Here is a 17,523-nt window from a genome sequence, read left to right as displayed (position 1 = left end):
AAACATGACACAGAATCAATTTAAGTTTAATTATGCACACCTGGTATTCAGGATATGATCTTCTGTGGGTCTAGACAGCAGCAATTGAAGGCAGTGAAATATATTTGTCTCAAGTAGTAGATTAGATTCCCTACAGTGTGGAAACAGGCCCTTCGGCCCAACTAGTCCACACCGACCCTCTGAAGAGTAACCCACCCAGACCCATTCCCCAATTTTAGCATGACCAGTTCACCTAACCTGCGCATCTTTGGATTTTGGGAGGAAACCGGAGCACCCACAGTAGTGCTATCAGGACCTGTGTAGTTCTGTCATACACTACTGCCTGCAGTAGTTCACTCGCAAAGTTGGCAGTGGTGGGATTTGAACCCAGGACTCAAAAGAGACTGGTGCTTAAATCCAGCACCTTAGACTACTCGGCCATGCGAGTAGTCATTTGGTTGTGCAAAGTTTGAGTATTGCTGAAAAAAGACGTATTTCTTCAAAGCGTTTCATCTTGCACTCATCAGAACATTACGCAAGAGAACAAATTCAAGAGGAAAATCATTGTTTATAATGCATAGAATGAATATAATTGATGACCAAGTGGAGTGATTAGTAGAGGTGCTGGCATGGAGAATGTACCCATTAATGATGATTGACAGTTAACAGCCAAACTTTGTTGAATTTTAAATCAGATACATTAACTCTGATCAATCAGAGTATTTCTCTGAGTAATAAGCCAGCGAATGGATGACACATAGTTTGTTGAGTTGAAATAGGCACAGTGCATGTCTGTTCTTTTTATTTGTAAAGAATAATGTCCTGTGTATGAACAAATGTAATTTCCAGTACATGTGAGTGCACCACATTGCTAAGCCTGGCTGACAGTCTTAATTGATAATCTGGATAATTCCTTACTTACTTATTGAGTTCACTTTCATCCAATTAACACTCCTCTTATGCAGTAAATGTTTTTTTTGCCTTGAGTTGGTATTCTTGTGAAATATCCTGATGAGTGCAAGACAGTTTTGATGAAATTTGTTTTTTTTCAGCAATATATATGCCTCCTAGCTCTTGATCTCCTGAAGATCAGTAACACATTGGGAAGGAAGGAGCATCCAATTCACCTCAATGAAATTGTTTTATTTATTAGTGGGATATCAAATGTTTATTGGTCACTGTCTACTATGATAGTATTCAAACATAGTGACAAAAGAGGACACATATTATGACTGATAAAAGAATGAAAAAAGTCAGAAAAGCACAGTTCAGGCACCAGTCCAGATTATGCATGTCAATGAGATGTTTTCATTCAGTTCCCTTGTGGTATCTTTCAACTTTTTGAGGAGGTCCAGAGATTGTAGATATCAATTCTCAACCTGCCATTCACTGGTTGGGGATTTGCCCTTGCAGTGAAGGTGGCTTTCCTTTTTTCCTTTCAAGAAGGGAACTTGCAGAGAAATAGGGAATGAGAGAGAAAGAGAGACTAGCTAGTTTCTTGGAATTTTCTTTTACAGCATTATTCACGGAAGAGAGAGACCAGCAGAGAAGTTTTTGGTGACTTTCTTTTTAAAACATCTTTTTTTCCCTCAGTCCCTTCGTTTAAGCAGTATCCTTTTCAATTTTTAAGTACAAAATATAAGCGAGAAAGAAACGTTTGTCACTTCAGATTGTTTCCAACAGCCATTCACAAGAGAAAAGAAAATCCCAAATGACTGGTGTTTTGAATCTGGTGAGGAGTGAGAGTGTGAAATACACTTAAACCCGTTAACTTTCTGACTTCTAATGGAAGTGACGTGATAGGGAAGGCCAGTATCTTGGTCAGTATGGAAATCCCTCAATTATCCTTGCATTATTCCATAGGCGGGGTTTTGCTGTGTAAATTAAATGCAGTCATTCCCACACTGCCACAATATCTACACTTTAGAAGTTGATTTAGTTCTGTTATCTATTACCATATGTGACTTATCCACAAGTAAGTCTGAGAACTCTGGTCCTTTTTGAAGCTTCATGTAGTTCCAGCCAATAAAAGGTCTAACTGGAATTTTCTCCTGTTTCTGACGAAGAATTGCTGGGTAGATTTGCTTAAGCTAAGACAAAATCATGTTATACAGTAGGATAAGATCATGGCACCTTTCACATTCTTAAGAACCTGTACCATACTGTGATTTCCTTCATATTGGATGACCTTTCGAAAAGGAGGATCAATAAACTCTGGCATTTCATGTATGGCTGACTTCTCAATAACTGTCTTCCTGTTTCACTGGATAGCATGAAACATATTTCAATAAATGCTCAATGACCAAAACTAACCCCATTATTTTTTTTTCGGTATTGACTTTATAGCATTTCCAAACTAAATTAAAATAAAATTGGTATGATCAACTGAGGAAAATTAATGTGGCCTTTAATTTAATCTGTCTATCTCATCTAGAAAAGGGCAGATTTTCTTCATCTTGTTTAAAGTTCACTGTATTTTTGTCAGGAAGCTGAATGAAAATATAGTATTTGAAACATCACTAACATTGTGGATTTTTATTAATGACTAATTGTTACTTCAAGGACCAACAACCCAATCTTCCAATTTTCGAAACTATCAGTGTCATGATGTCAATGGAATAATCTCTCCTGTTGGCAATCTAATCCATTTCCAATATCCCTAGCATCCACCACCTTACTTATGCCCTCCCACCCTCAGCATTGTCTCCCTTTTGAGCATTTCATCCTTCAGCATGTCTCCTTGATTTTAAATCCATGTTGTCCAAGTGTCTTTCTTCCACAACCATAGGAAATCACATGTTAACCATATCTCAAACTGTCCTTATTTTCACTTCCTCCACCATCAGTGGTTTTAATCCTCACAAAAACTTTGGTTAGAATTAATTATTCCACATTCAATTAATGTGTCTGACCATAACACAACAAACTTTTACATTGAAATGATTTAAGTAGGAAATAGCCTATTTATGAAGGAATGATTCTTGAATATTAGTTTAAGGAAGAGAGGGATAGGAACATTATACCTTTATATGATTACAGGCTAGTGTGGGAATCATCTTGCTTACTAGATTTAAACACATCAAAATAATAGAAAATTAGCTTGAGCCCTGTGTATTATATTGGGATTGGGTCAGTAAATGGTTTACAATTGTAATTGCTTTGGATTGAGCTTGAAGGAGGAGATTGTGTAAATAGTGTTGTTCTACAGTTGTGCAACATTATTAGTTGCATTAAAATTTATTCCCAGTTTTCTTTCTCAAAAGCCAACTGTAGACTCAATGATACAAAAGGTAACGCATCCACTTATTACTGCTACCCACAATAATTTTTCTTTAATCCTCAAATTTTGTTTGAGTTTTTTTGCATTGATGAAAAATTGTGTAAGGTAGCCAACCATGTCGAATGGTTCAAAGATATAAAGTGTATCACCAAGATATTTGTAGACGGGGAGTAAGGAGGAAGTATTCTGCTGTATTTCTTTATTTTTTTACTTTATACTAAGAAGATCTGTAATGTTGAACTTTAACTTCTATCTTTATTTTTCTATTTTGTACCTAGGTACTTTGTATCTAAGATGGCATTGGGAATGGTGGCTTTGTTCTCTTCTCACTGTACTCCTGTACTTGAGTACACAAGACAATCAACCTAATTCTAATTCTGTTTAAGCTTGTCTCATGAAGTGTTTCTGTGATTTTGGTCTATTTTGAAAGGGATGGGGTTTAAAAAGCTGTAATTAATGTCACAGTGTTGCTAGCTGTAATCACATCCATGGGAAGATGGTTCGTCTACAACTAAAGACTTGGATTTAGAATCGCAATTTAGGAAGTGGCTAGTCTTTGGATTTTTGAGCTTGAATGGAAATATCTGATATGAGTCTTGCAATTCCTGTGGTTGCAGGGGAAGGAGCTGGGAGGGGTTGGTGGTGGGGGTTGGGGGGGAGGGGGGCATGTGCATGAACCTGACGAGGGAGCCATGGAGGAAATGGGCTTTACGGAAAGCGGAAAGAGGCGGGGAGGGAAATATATCTCTGGTAGTGGGGTGTGTTTGTAGGTGGTGAAAATGTCAGCGGCTGATGCAGTTTATGCAGAGGTTGGTGGGGTGGAAGGTGAAGACCAGGAGGGTTCTGTCCTTGTTATGGTTGGAGGGGTGGAGTTTGAGGGTGGAGGTGCGGGAAGTGGATGAGATGCACTATCAACCACATGGGAGGAGAAATTGCAGTCTTTTTTTTTATAATATATTTTTATTAAGAAAAAATAGATTTTTAAATATTACAACAAATCCAAAACAATGCAATTCAAAACAGTACAAAAATAGTACAAAACTAAACCTGATTAAGGATGATCAGCCATGATCATATTGAATGGTGGTGCAGGCTCGAAGGGCAGAATGGCCTACTCCTGCACCCAATGTCTATTGTCTAAACCCAAATAATAAAAAAAAATTCCCCAACCTACCCTCCTATACAAATGTATAAACATATACAGAGAAGTATAAAATTTTAAAAAAACTAAACTAGCTATTTAACTAACTAAATAAATACCTAACAACAAACAAATAAATAGTAATAACTCGGCCCAGCCAAACAAAACACTCATACATTCACAGTTCCTCCTCCCTGGATATTGGACTCATGAAACACAATCGTTACGGCTATATAAAAACCCTTGTTAGTGTGGCAGATAAATCTGTGTCCAGGTATTTCAAAAAGGGTTGCCATGTCTTGTAAAAATTCTCAGTTTTGTGGTGGACCATATTTGTGAGAAAATCCAGGGGAATATGCTCCATAACAATCTTCCGCCAACCCGACAGGCCTGGGGGGTTTTCTGATATCCAACCTAGCAAGATTTTCTTCCTTGCACAGAATGTAGGAATATTGAAAAGTTTTGCCTTATGCGAGTCTGCAGGAAATACAATGGGTAGGTCCAAAAGGAGTGAAATAGGGTCCTTCTCCACCCCTACACCTAAAATCCTCTCCATTGCACCCACCACAGCACTCCAATATGTTTGAAACCTGTCACAAGACCAAAGACGATGGGTAAGAGTACCCGTACAGACCTTGCATTTGGGGCATGCTGACGATACCTCTGGTTTAAATTTTGACAAATGGTCTGGGGCTAAGTGGACCCTGTTGAGAATCTTCAACTGTAAAACATGGGTCCTATTGCAAATTGATATCTTCCTTGCATTCTCCCAAATATCCTCCCATGCCTCTGAAGAAACTTCAACACCCAGCCCTCTTTCCCACATCTTGCAGAGTTGATCAGACTCATCTGAGGTGGCACCCCCCAATTGGTAATATAGAGTACTGACAGAGAGTGTGCTCTTAGCCCTTAGTACCCACCCCTCTTTCTATGTCAGATTTGTAGGGATCAGTCAAAAGTGTGGTCCTTTTTTGAATAAAATCCCTAATTTGAAAAAAGAACAAAAGAGGTCTCTATTAGGTAACTCGTACTTCTGTATTAACTGATCGAAGGACATCGTTACATCTCCCTCAAATAAATCACCCATGCAAGATATACCCCTAGCTGCTCAAAGTTTAAATCCTGAATCTATGATACCTGGTTGAAAACTCTGCATACCCACTAAAGGTGTAAACAAAGATGTTTTGCCAATATTACCTTCCCTCTGCCGAATTGCCCTCCATGCTTTAACAGTATTGATGACTATTGGGTTATGGCAATATTCCCTAACTGTCCTCACCTTGTCCAAAAACAGCAAACTGGTAAGGGGCACCTTGCCTGGGAGACTTCGATATCTAGCCATATTGAAAGAGAGTCCCCACAAACCCAATCACTTAGGTAGGTCAAAAGTGAGCTTAATTGGTAATTTTTAATGTCCGGAAGGTCTACTCCCCCCAGTCTGTGAGGCAACTGCAGTTTGGCTAATTTAATGAGGGGCCGTTTATGGTGCCAGATAAAGGAGCTGAACCAACTGTTCAGTCTCCTGAGTGTTTGTTTATTGAAAATCAGGGGGAGTATCTGTATAGGGTATAGCAAATGAGGGAGAGTATTCATCTTAATAAGCGCTATCCGACCCAACCATGAGACTGGAAGTGCCTTCCATCTTTGGAGATCTTGTTTAATTTTTTCAAATAATTGAGTAAAATTGGTTTTGACCAGTCAATCCAGAACTGGAGTAGTGAATATGCCCAAATACACACACCCCCCCTTGACCACCTAAATGGGAATCTATAGTCACACTCAAGAGCCAACTCTTTCGTAAGACAACCCATAGGCATAACCTCTAATTTAGCAAAATTAATCATATACCCTGAAAAAGCGCCAAACGCATGAATGCATTGTATCAGGCAAGGCACTGAAACTGCTGGATTTGTCAAGAAAATTAGAACATCATCCGTATACAGCGAGATCTTATTTAATTTTGACCCCACTTCTGGAGCTGATATATTGAGTTCTCCATGAATGGCCTCTGCCAACGGTTCAATCACCAACGTAAAAAGTAATGGTGAAAGGGGACAGCCCTGCCAGCTGCCCCTAGAAATATTAAAATTGCTTGATCGTACCCTGTTGGTAATGACAGCAGCGAGAGGTACACTGCAGAGAACCGTTACCCATCTTATAAAAACTTCGCCCAGACCAAACCGATCTAGAGTATAGAAAAGGTACGGCCACTCAACTTTGTCAAATGCCTTCTCTGCATCTAAAGAAATCACCAATCCCTGCATTGACTGCTGTTGGCATGCTTGAATTACATTAAGCAGCCTCCTAACGTTATTAGAGGATCTGCCACCCTTCATGAAGCCGTCTGATCCTCTTTAATAATAGAAGGTAACACAGTCTCCAGCCTTAACGCAAGAGCCTTAGAAAGGATCTTAAAGTCCATACTTAAGAGCGAGATGGGCCTGTATGAACCACAGTTTTCCAGATCCTTCCCTTTTTTAAGGATAAGTGAAATATTGGCCTCTCTGAGATGGTGGGAGACAAACATGACTGTATGAATCATTAAACATATTCAGCATCAGGTCTGACAGTATACTTATAAGTTCCTTATAGAATTCACTGGGATGTCCATCAGGAGCAGGCGTCTTTCCACTCTGAAGCTGCCTCACAGCTTCCTGCACTACTTGCTCTGATAATGGGGCATTGAGAAACGACTGTTATTCGGGAGTCACTCCCGGGAGCTTCAGGTCTCTAAAAAAGGATTCCATTTTGGCCTGCCCCTCCTCACAATTCTCAGACTGATATAATTTAGAGTAGAATCTCTGGAACGCCACATTAATCTTTTTAGAATCACATGTTAGGTTCCCAGACCCTTCCCTAATCGCTGTAATGGTTTGTGGGGTACTTCTTTTTTCTGGCAAGGTATGCTAAGTATTTGCCTGGCTTGTCACCATGCTCGTATAACCTTTGCTTTGCAAAAGCCAGCTCCTTCTTTGCCATCTGCATGTGCACGGAATTTAGTGCAGACTGCAGTGCTGTAATCATCTGTAGTTTGACCAACGAGGGTCTGTCAAAATAGACCTTCTCGGCTGCCTTCAACCGTGCTTCAAGGAGACGTTGCTGCTCACCCTTCTGCCACTTCCTACTTGTGGAATATGAAATAACTAACCCTCTTGCATAAGCTTTGGCAGTTTCCCAGAGAACAGATGAGCTATCAACCGAGCCTATGTCGGTGTCTAGGAATGTCTGAAATTCCCTAGAGAAATACTCCACAAACTTGCTGTCCATGAGAATAAAGGGGTCCATTCGCAAGTACCTTGAATCCACTAACATCCTTAATTTTAACAATGAAGTATACTGGAGCATGATCAGAGATGGCAATATTACCAATCGTACAGGATGCCACCAGATCCAGGGTTACCGCAGGGGTCAGAAAAAAATCAATCCTCGTGTGACATCTGTGTGGATTGGAGAAAAACGTGAAATCCCTACCTATAGGATGGAGACACCTCCAGATGTCCACCAATCCTAATTCCCCACACAAACCCAATAATTGTTTAGTTTGTGCTGAGGGTATCAAGGGACCTTTAGGCAACCTGTCTACTGTGGGGTCCATGAGGCAGTTAAAATCTCCCCCTATAATGATGTGCCGAGACTTGAGACTTATCAGTTTAGAAAAAGCATCTACCAAGAATTTAAGAGGATGAGCTGGGGGACAATAAACATTTAAAATGCCATATTCTTCCCCATTTATCAAGGCTTTAAGAATTACAAACCTCCCGTATGTGTCTTTAACACATTCGAACAATTTAAATGAGAGATTTTTCCTAACCAATATAGCCACTCCCCTACTTCTGGTATTAAATGATGAAAAATAAACTCGGTCAAAGCCATCCTGCTGTAATTTCAGATGCTCCTTGTCATCCAAATGTGTCTCTTGTAACAAAACAATATCCACCTTCTCCTTTCTAAGATTCAAGAGTACCTTCTTCCTCTTAATTGGTGAGTGACTTCCCTTGATATTCCAGGTACTCCATTTAATCAAATCATTAGCCATAATCTTCTGCAATTACATTTAACTTCCAGAGAGGAGGAACCCGAACCACAAATTGCTGAGCCTTAGTGTCACATGATCCACCAAATATAAAAACTACATAAATTAAAACCACCACATTTAACAAACATACAAAATTGTTAAAAATAAAAAGCAACAAAAACCAGAAAACAAACCAACATATAAAGCGCCAATAGCGCTGAGTAAAGGACCTCACCGCCTGCCCGGAGGTGGCAACTACCTGTCCCGAACTGCCCATAACTAGGCATCTAACCATCTCAACCACCTTCACTTCTCCCAGCTGGAGCCGCATCACAAGCACAAGCTAAAAAGAATAAACTCCCCATAGAATATCAATATGAATTTAAAAAAACATTCTTTTATTAAAAAAAAGGGAATAAATACCCCACCCATTCTTTGGTATGTCTTAACTTAGAAATTTAAATGTACGTCTTAACCACCGACAGACATAGTTTGAACCAAATCATTATCAATAGAGGTTTTAAAAAAAAAGGGAAAAACAAAGCTCCAAGTGGATTTCCTCCATTTCTTTTACAGAATGATAAACACATACCCAAGCAACAATATTTGTACATACTGCAATTGTTTAAATTAGGTTAGTTTGTCCACAAAGTCTCTTGCCTTCTCTGATGTATCAAAGAGATGCATGGATCCATCTAAGGTGATCCGAAGCACTGCCGGATATCTCAGGGAGTACTGAATCCCAAGCTCCTTCAATCTTCTCTTGACACCATCATACGATTTTCGTTTCTGCATCACCGCCGCTGAAAAGTCCTGAGAAAACATGATCTTAGATCCCTTGTAAATTAGGGCCTTTGGATCTTCCCCCTGGAGTCTGGAAGCCTTCATGACTCTCTCCTTATCCCTGTAATGATGGAACCGCACCAGGAAAGGACAAGGGCGTTGACCCAGACCTGACCTCCGTGCTGCGACCTGGTGAGCCCTCTCTATCTTCAAAATCCTCTCATGCCAGTCTCCAAGTCAAGGAATTTTGGAAGCCAGTCTTCAACAAATTCCGCAGGCCGCTCACCTTCCTTACCCTCGGGCAGACCGATGATCAGAATGTTTTTTCTCCTGCCCCTGTTTTCAAGATTATCCACTTGGTCACGCAAATTACGAACCTGCGTCTTCAGGGCTTGGATCTCTTCCCTTGAATGAACTGGCATCAGCTTCCACCACTGTGACCCTGTGCTCCACCTCATCCGTCCTCTTCTCCAGGTCTCCCAGCTGCTGCTCATGCTTCTGCAGCATGAGAGACACTGGGGCCAGCTTATCTTAAATCTGTTTCCCCAACATCTCGTGAAATTTCGAGATCTGGTTCACCAGGTCCTGGAGAATAATCTGCTCTGAGGCTGCTGCAGGCCCGGCCTCAGATGCTCCTCCTCCTTTTTTAGGCATTTCTGGACAGCTACAAATACAGGTAAGTCAATTTTTAGATGTTTCTTGGAGCTCCACAATCTTTCCAACACCCCAAGAAATCTTGATGACCTGGGTTGGGTGATTTAAAGGACTGTCCTGCTCCTGCTGCGATGCGAAGCTCTGCAGTGTGATCTTCTCAGATCGCCGCCATCTTCGATCCCCCTGAAATTGCAGTCTTTAAAGAAAGAGGCCATCTGGTGTGTTCTGTGGTGGAACTGATCCTCCTGGGAGCAGATGCAGTGGAAATGGAGTAATTGGGAATAAGGGATAACGTTTTTACAGGAGGCAGGGTGGAAGCAGGAGTAGTCCAGGTAGCAGTGGGAGTCAGTGGGTTTGTAGCAGATGTCAGTGTTGAGTTGGTCAACGATGATCGAGATGGAGGGGTCCATGAAGGGGAGGGAGGTATCTGAGATGATCCAGGTGAATTTAAGGTTGGGATGGAATATGTTGGTGAAGTTGATGAACTGTTCAACCTCCCTTGTGGGAGCACAAGTTGGCAGTGATGCAGTCATCAATGTAGCGGATGAAAAGGTGGGGAATGGTGCTGGCGTAACAACAGAAGATAGATTATTCCATGTAAGCAACAAAGGGACAGGCATAGCTGGGGCCCATGCAGGTGCCCATGGCTACCCCTTTTGTATGGAGGAAGTGGAAGGATTCAAAGGAGAAATTATTGAGGATGCACCAATCCATTCTCCTCCCGGCACCTTCCCCTGCCACTGCAGGAATTGCAAAACCTACGTCCACACCTCACCCTTATCTCTGTCCTAGGTTCCAAAGAAGCCTTCCACATGCATCAAAGTTTCATCTGCACTTCCACATGTCATTTACTGTATCCTTTGCTACCGATATGGTCTCCTCGACATTGGGGGGACAGGACGCCTACTCGCAGAGTGCTTCAGAGAACATCCCCGGGACACCCACACCATCCAACCCCACCACCCCGTGGCTGAACACTTCCACTCCCCCTCCCACTCCGCCAAGGGCATGCAGGTCCTGGACCGCCTCCATTACCGCTCCCTCACCACCCGTCGCCTGGAGGAAGAATGCCTCATCTTCCGCCTTGGGACCCTCCAACCCAGTAGCATCAAAGTAGATTTCACCAGTTTGCTCATTTCCCCCTCTTCCCCCCACCTTATTCCAGATCCAACCTTCCAACTGGGTGGCACGGTGGCTCAGTGGTTAGCACTGCTGCCTCACAATGCCAGGGACCCAAGTTCGATTCCAGCCATAGGCAACTGTCTGTGTGGAGTTTGCACATTGTCCCCTAAACTGCATGGGTTTCCAGTGGGTGCTTTGGTTTCCTCTCGTAATGCAAAGATGTGCAGGTTAGGTGAATTGGCCATACTAAATGGCCCATAGTGTTCAGGGATGTGTAGGCTAGGTGCATTAGTCAGGGGTAAATATAGGGTAGGGGAATGGGTCTGGCTGGGTTACTCTTTGGAGGGTTAGTATGGACTTGTCAGGCCAAAGGGCCTGTTTCCACGCTGTAGGAATTCTAATTCTAATTCTGCACTGCCCTTGTGACCTGTCCTACCTGTCCATCTTCCTTCTCATCTATCCACTCCGCCCTCCTCTCTGACCTATCACCATTATCAGCACCAACTCACCTCTATCTACCCATCACACTCTCAGCTACCATCCCCCCCTCCCATTTATCTCACCACTCCCTCGGCTCACAGCCTCATTCATGATGCAGGGCTTTTGCCCGAAACATCGACTCTCCTGCTCCTTGGATGCTTGCCTGACCTGCTGTGCTTTTCCAGCACCACAGTCTCGACTCTAATGTCCAGCATCTGCAGTCCTCACTTTTGCCAAGTTGAACAAATAGTTAGGGTCAGTTTATGAGGTTACTGATCAGATCCAATTCCATAGTGCATGGAGCTACATCGTTCCCAACATTTGTTTGATCAGTGAAGGTAACATTTGAGAAACACATTAAGCAAATGAGGGAGCTATGAAGTGGCCAACCAACTGGTATTTTACAGTAACAGAATGCTGTAGGCAGTACAAAAAGACATTCTGCCTGCCACACAATTAAATAATGGAGAGTATGAATTTCAGTGTTGGTGCAATGCCAGGTATATAGGCCACATGAAAAAGCAATTGGTTGGTTAAATTAGACAGCATGTTCCTTCAATTCTTTATCACAGCGCTTAACCAGTCTGCGCTTGCAGAACCAGAAACAAAATGTCTGTGTTAATATGTAATTCAGTTGTTTGGGCTGCACTTGTTGCATGATCCTGATTGCACCAATAACTGCACTAACAATCAATGAAGGCAAGATTGTAATGTGGCTCATTTGTGCTCGCTAGAGGGGCTGTATGTTTGAAGGCAGAGAATCATTGTCTGCAAACAGAAGCCTGATGAATTATTCAAAATGATGGATTATTTTGGAGTTTCGGGTGCCTTTAACTAACTGTTGCTTTCTTTGTGCGAGCAGCTTGGCCAATCCCTGTCAACTTGCCAACCAGTTTACTTCCTCTTCTCTGCAGTATAAATTATTGAGAATGTTTGACATATGGCCGCCTTGTGCTGGTCATTATTGGGGGTATCACCTTTTATTGGAAGTCATGATTTGGAGGTGCTGGTGTTGGACTGGTGTATACAAAATTAAAAATCACAAAACACCAGGTTATAGTCCAACAGGTTTATTTGGAAGCACTAACTTTCAGAACACTGCTCCTTCATCAGGGGCTTGTGGAGTATAAGATGGTAAGATACGGAATATGTAGCAAAAGTTTACAATGTGATGTAACATCACTGCTTCCAAATAAACCTGTTGGACTATAACCTGGTGTTGTATGATTTTTAACTTTGTACCTTTTATTGGAGACACTCAAGTGGGGTTATTAAATTGTAAAGAAAATTAACTACTTTGGTGCCCTAACTAAAAATGTTTTCTAAATTTTTTTTCAGGCTTTGCCGTGGGTAAATCGGCTGCTATTTTTCATTCATAAGTATAACTTGACTTCAGAAGGAATTCATTCATTGTGTAGCACTAACCCAAGGAAGCAATATGGTGCCATTAAAACTACAGGTCCTTTTCATAATACCCTTGTGCTGACAGGGTTGTCAACACCAGAGAAATATTTAACTTTTGAAGCTGGTGATGCAAATTCCAAATCCTCATACAGATTAAGAACCATGCTTACCTTATTAAGAATGATGTGTATCAACGTAAATGATATATTTCAATACATTAAATGGTTGCAGTATATACCGCAGTAATATTTTTAGCAGTAAAACACCATTTTGATTTTGTTGTTCTGAAGAGATCTATAAATGGAGATGTTGCAAAAAGATTTTAACACCTAAATATTCCCCTCTCTTGTGTTTTTGCAAGTGTTGACTGTTGATGGAGTGTGATTCTGTGAATACTACAGGAATTCTTGCCAATACCTGTCTGAACTCTGTTAACTCAACATTGACCAGAGATCAAATCTATATCCACTGTATGGTTCAACTGTTCACAGATCAACTTGTCAAAGCTTGTGTCTGAGTTTAGTCAGTTACAGTTGCAATGAAGTTCATGTATAGTACAGAAATGCTGACACTTCAAGTACAATGGCATATTAATTTTGAGAAAAAGTGCAGTAATTTTGGTCTAATATGCAAACACCTTTGGAACATTATTGCTCTTGGCACTTGACACTTTGTTTAAACTGAACAGGAGTAGATATGTCATGCAATTCAGCAAAATAGATCTGTTCATATGTGAATCTGGTGAAATTGAACTAGGGTGGAATGATCAAACTGCTTGGCCACACTAAAAGAAGCAAAGGAGAACCAGTTTGATGGGAAACTGTTACTGAGTTTGAAATAAAAATCAACTAAGCACTGGAGCCATTTGTTTCTGAGGAGGCGGCACTGGAGGATAAAGGGGAGGGGAAACTGAAGACTGGAAGTTGAAATGTGAGTGCAGTGTTTACCCTAGTCACTAATTCTGATTGATAGCCACTCTTGTAACTTCTAAAGTAATCCAAAGTAATGTAACCACTGTTACCGTGACAACATGATTCAGCAATCAGACTGGTTTTATAAAACTTCAAACTAAACGATTCCAATGGTTGGTTAGAGTTAACTGGATTCCTTTGGCTTGAAATGCAGTCAAGTCACATGCTCCTTGGGGTGGGGAGTTTCTAGTCTGATAATTACTGCATGACGATTAGAGGTTTCTGTCAGACTTGCATATCTGAGCTGAACACAGAGGTAAAGGAAAGCAGACAAAATGGAACCAGTTAATATTATCAAGCAGTTCTTTGGTGAGTTACTAGTTTCCAATCAATTGGTAACCTATGGTCGAGTCAGTTTCACGCTTTCATTATGCTGAGACAATTGAGGTGCACATACTCAATTTAATTTTCTGTTTAGTTTTTAATGTTGACAGTGTTTTATTTCCTCTGTTTTACATTTACCAAGTTGTTTGGTGTTCTTTCATAGGAAATGAAATCTTAGCAGGACTTACACATTTAATGGTAAGGTCCTGTGGAGTGTTGCTAAACGAAAAGACTTTAGAGTGCAGGTTCATATCTCCTTGAAAGTAGAGTCGCACGTAGATAGGATAGTGAAGAAGGTGTTTGGTATGCTTTCCTTTATTGGTCAGAGCATTGAGAACAGTCATATTGCAGCTATATGAATGTTGTTTCGGCCACTTTTGGAATATTGCATGCAATTCTGGCCTCCTTCCTATAGGAAGGATGTTGTGAATCTTGAAAGGGTTCTAAAAAGATTTACGAAGATGTTGACAAGGTTGGAGGATTTGAGCTACAGGGAGAGGCTGAACAGGCTGGGGCTGTTTTTCCTGGACCGTCAAAGCCTGAGGGGTGACCTTATAGAGGTTTATAAATTATGAGGGGCATGGATAGGATAAATAGACAAAATATTTTCCTTGGTGTGGGGGAGTGCAGAACTAGAAGACATAGGTTTAGGGTGAGGGGGGAAAGATATAAAAGAGACCGAAGGAGCAACTTTTCCATGCAGAGGGTGGTACGTGTATGGAATGAGCTGCCAGGGGAAGTGGTGGAGGCTGGTACAATTGCAACATTTAAAAGGCATCTAGATGGTATATGAATAGGAAGGGTTTGGAGGGATATGGGCTGGGTGCTGGCAAATGGGACTAGATTAGGTTGGGATATCTGGATGAGTTGGAGCAAAGGGTCTGTTTCCATGTTGTACAGCTCTGACTCTAATAGGTGCACTATGAATAGGTATGTTTTGAGCTTATTTTTCCATTCTCAAGTAATGAATTATGCTGCAATAACATACCATCATTCCAGTGCTCAAGTTAGTTTCAGACCTGAATTAAGATTACTGTCGTGACTCCAACAACTTGTTCAATCTTGATTTCAAGTGAAACCTTTTCCTTCCCCATTTCAAGCCGCACACTGGCTTTTGGGATTTTTTTTTGTAAAACTGGGAAAGTTTTGGACTATTTGTGATGAACATGTAAGTGCAAGATTTTAAGTGTTTGCTTCCTTACATTTTGCACTGCTATTGATGGCAAAAAAAGTTGCAGAGCTGTACTATTTAAGTTAGTTGTAATAAGTTGAGGAAATAGTGCATACTAGCAGTGACACAACACGAGTAATATAGGGGAAGGTTAAATGGATATCGGGCTCAATTTACTCTATCTTAATAAACTAGAATTAAAAGTAGGAAACCATTGTTGGCTGTCAGTACAAGCCTATCTGGTCTACATCCTTCCTTGAGGGAAGGAAGCTTGCCTTTCTTACCCAGTGTGACTCTCATAACACACCATTGTGATTAACTCTTAATGGGCTAGCAAGTCACCCAGTCATATCAAATTCCTGCAATGCCTAAAGAAAGGAATTAAACTGAACGGACCATCCAGCAGTGATATAGTTACTGAAAACAGCAATGGCAAATCCAACCCAGTCTACCCTGCAAAGTCAAACATCTGGGAGAAGCCCCAAAATCGGGAGAGCTGTCCCACAGATTGGTCGACCAATAGCCTGACATAGTCAAACATAGAAATTCATATGTGACACTGAATGTCCAGAAACAAGCAAAGTCACTGCAGGCTCTGTTCTGTCGTGTCAGCAGGATGACCACATCTGAGGAGGCAGTACAGTCAAGAGGGAGTTGTCCTGAGAATCTTTGCCTCGACACCATGATATTTCATGTGGTCAAGTCCAACATTGGCAAGGAAACTTGCTGCTGATGACCACCTACTGCTTCTTCTTGACTGGACAGGGTAAATAGGTCATTGCCCTCGATTAGGGAGTCCAAAACTAGAGAGCATAGGATTAGGGTGAGAGGGGAAAGGTTAAAAAGGGACCTAAGGGGCAACTTCTTCATGTAAAGGGTGGTGCACATATAGAATGAGTTGCCAGAGGAAGGCATTTGGATGGCTGTATGAATAGGAAGGGTTTAGAGGGATATGGGCCAAATGTTAGCAACTGGGACTAGATTAATTTAGGATATCTGATTGGCATTGACGTTGGACCAAAGGGTCTGTTTCCATGCTGAACTTCTCTCTAACTCTATGACTGATTTAACCCCTGGTCTACCGATTGGAAGAAGCTTTGAAGTTGGCAAGGGCACAGAATATCCTCAATGCCCATAACTCTCAGTAGATCAGTAACACCGCCACTACTGACCAGGTTCTAAAGGATATTTCTATTAGACTGGTCTGCAGCAGGTGATGTGCGACATATGTACTTGGCCTCATCCTCAGCATCCTATCTGCCACAGATGAATTTTTCCATGAGAGCAGTATCAGGAGTTATTGCTACACAGTCCTTGTGGAAACAAAGTTGTTTGGTACTATCAACGTGCTGAATAGGATAGATTTCAAACAGGTTAAGCATCTCAAGACTAGCTATCCATGAGGCGTTATGAGGGCCTGGCCACTGTACAACTGCCATCAAGTGGAGGGACCAACCCTCATACAATGAAGAATGCAGAAGGGCATTCCTCCTGGTGATAACCTTCCGGCAGTATACTGAAGACTTTCCTCTTGAATTAGCCATGCCCCTAACCAAGATTGTTGGGTTGGTGGCAATGATATAGCTATTCTAAAACAATGTGGAAAATAACCAAGGGTATGTCCTGCCCTCAAAAGCAGAACAAATATCTGAGCCAATTAACGAGTCTACTCATGATCATCAATTAATTGATAGAAGACATTTTTGACAGTGCAGTCAAACAACACTTGCTGTAAATCAGAAAATTGTTTTGATTAGCATGGGAGACATTGGCTTTCTTGCACATATTTGTATGTGAGTAGGCCTTGTTACCATATCCTCAATGGTGAATGCCCTGATTACATTTGCTATTAAGTCAACATGGATGCTGTTGGAAATGTATCAAGGAGAGGGAGCAGCCTCAAAGGTTATGTTGCTTGGCTGCAGATAACCAAAATGGAATTCTGATTGCTGAATGAAGCAGGCTTTTGGCAACAGCGTGTAATGAAGGAGCAGTGAGGGGAAATATGGATGGGGTGGTCATCCTAAAAGAGATTGAGGGGGTGCAATGGTTTGGAGCCTGACCTATTGGGTGCAGGGATAATTTAAAAATGGACAGAGTCAAAGTGGACTTGCTTTCTGTTGGTGATAATTAGCACTTCTACATTCTATACAACTCAAACCCATCATTTTTGTTGGAGGGTGGGGATGGCAGGAGGGG

The 17,523-nt window shown here is 41.5% G+C and overlaps 1 protein-coding gene across 3 annotated transcripts in view; it reads left to right on the top strand.

The window, feature by feature from the left end:
- The window catches only part of LOC140479059 (SH2/SH3 adapter protein NCK1-like), a 200,842-nt gene that overhangs the window by 138,155 nt on the left and 45,164 nt on the right, over positions 1 to 17,523 (top strand). Inside the window, exon 1 of one of the 3 annotated variants that reach the window (XM_072572875.1) lies at positions 14,022 to 14,138. The exons of the other annotated variants lie outside the window; for them this stretch is intronic. Coding sequence (XP_072428976.1) covers positions 14,105 to 14,138 — 34 coding nt within the window. The 5' untranslated portion in view covers positions 14,022 to 14,104. Of the gene's footprint in view, positions 1 to 14,021; positions 14,139 to 17,523 lie in introns of those variants that run through there. 3 annotated transcript variants of the gene reach the window in all.

This window comes from Chiloscyllium punctatum, chromosome 6 (assembly GCF_047496795.1).
Source record: "Chiloscyllium punctatum isolate Juve2018m chromosome 6, sChiPun1.3, whole genome shotgun sequence".
Lineage (NCBI taxonomy): Eukaryota > Metazoa > Chordata > Chondrichthyes > Orectolobiformes > Hemiscylliidae > Chiloscyllium > Chiloscyllium punctatum.
This window is presented reverse-complemented; position numbering and strand designations above follow the sequence as displayed.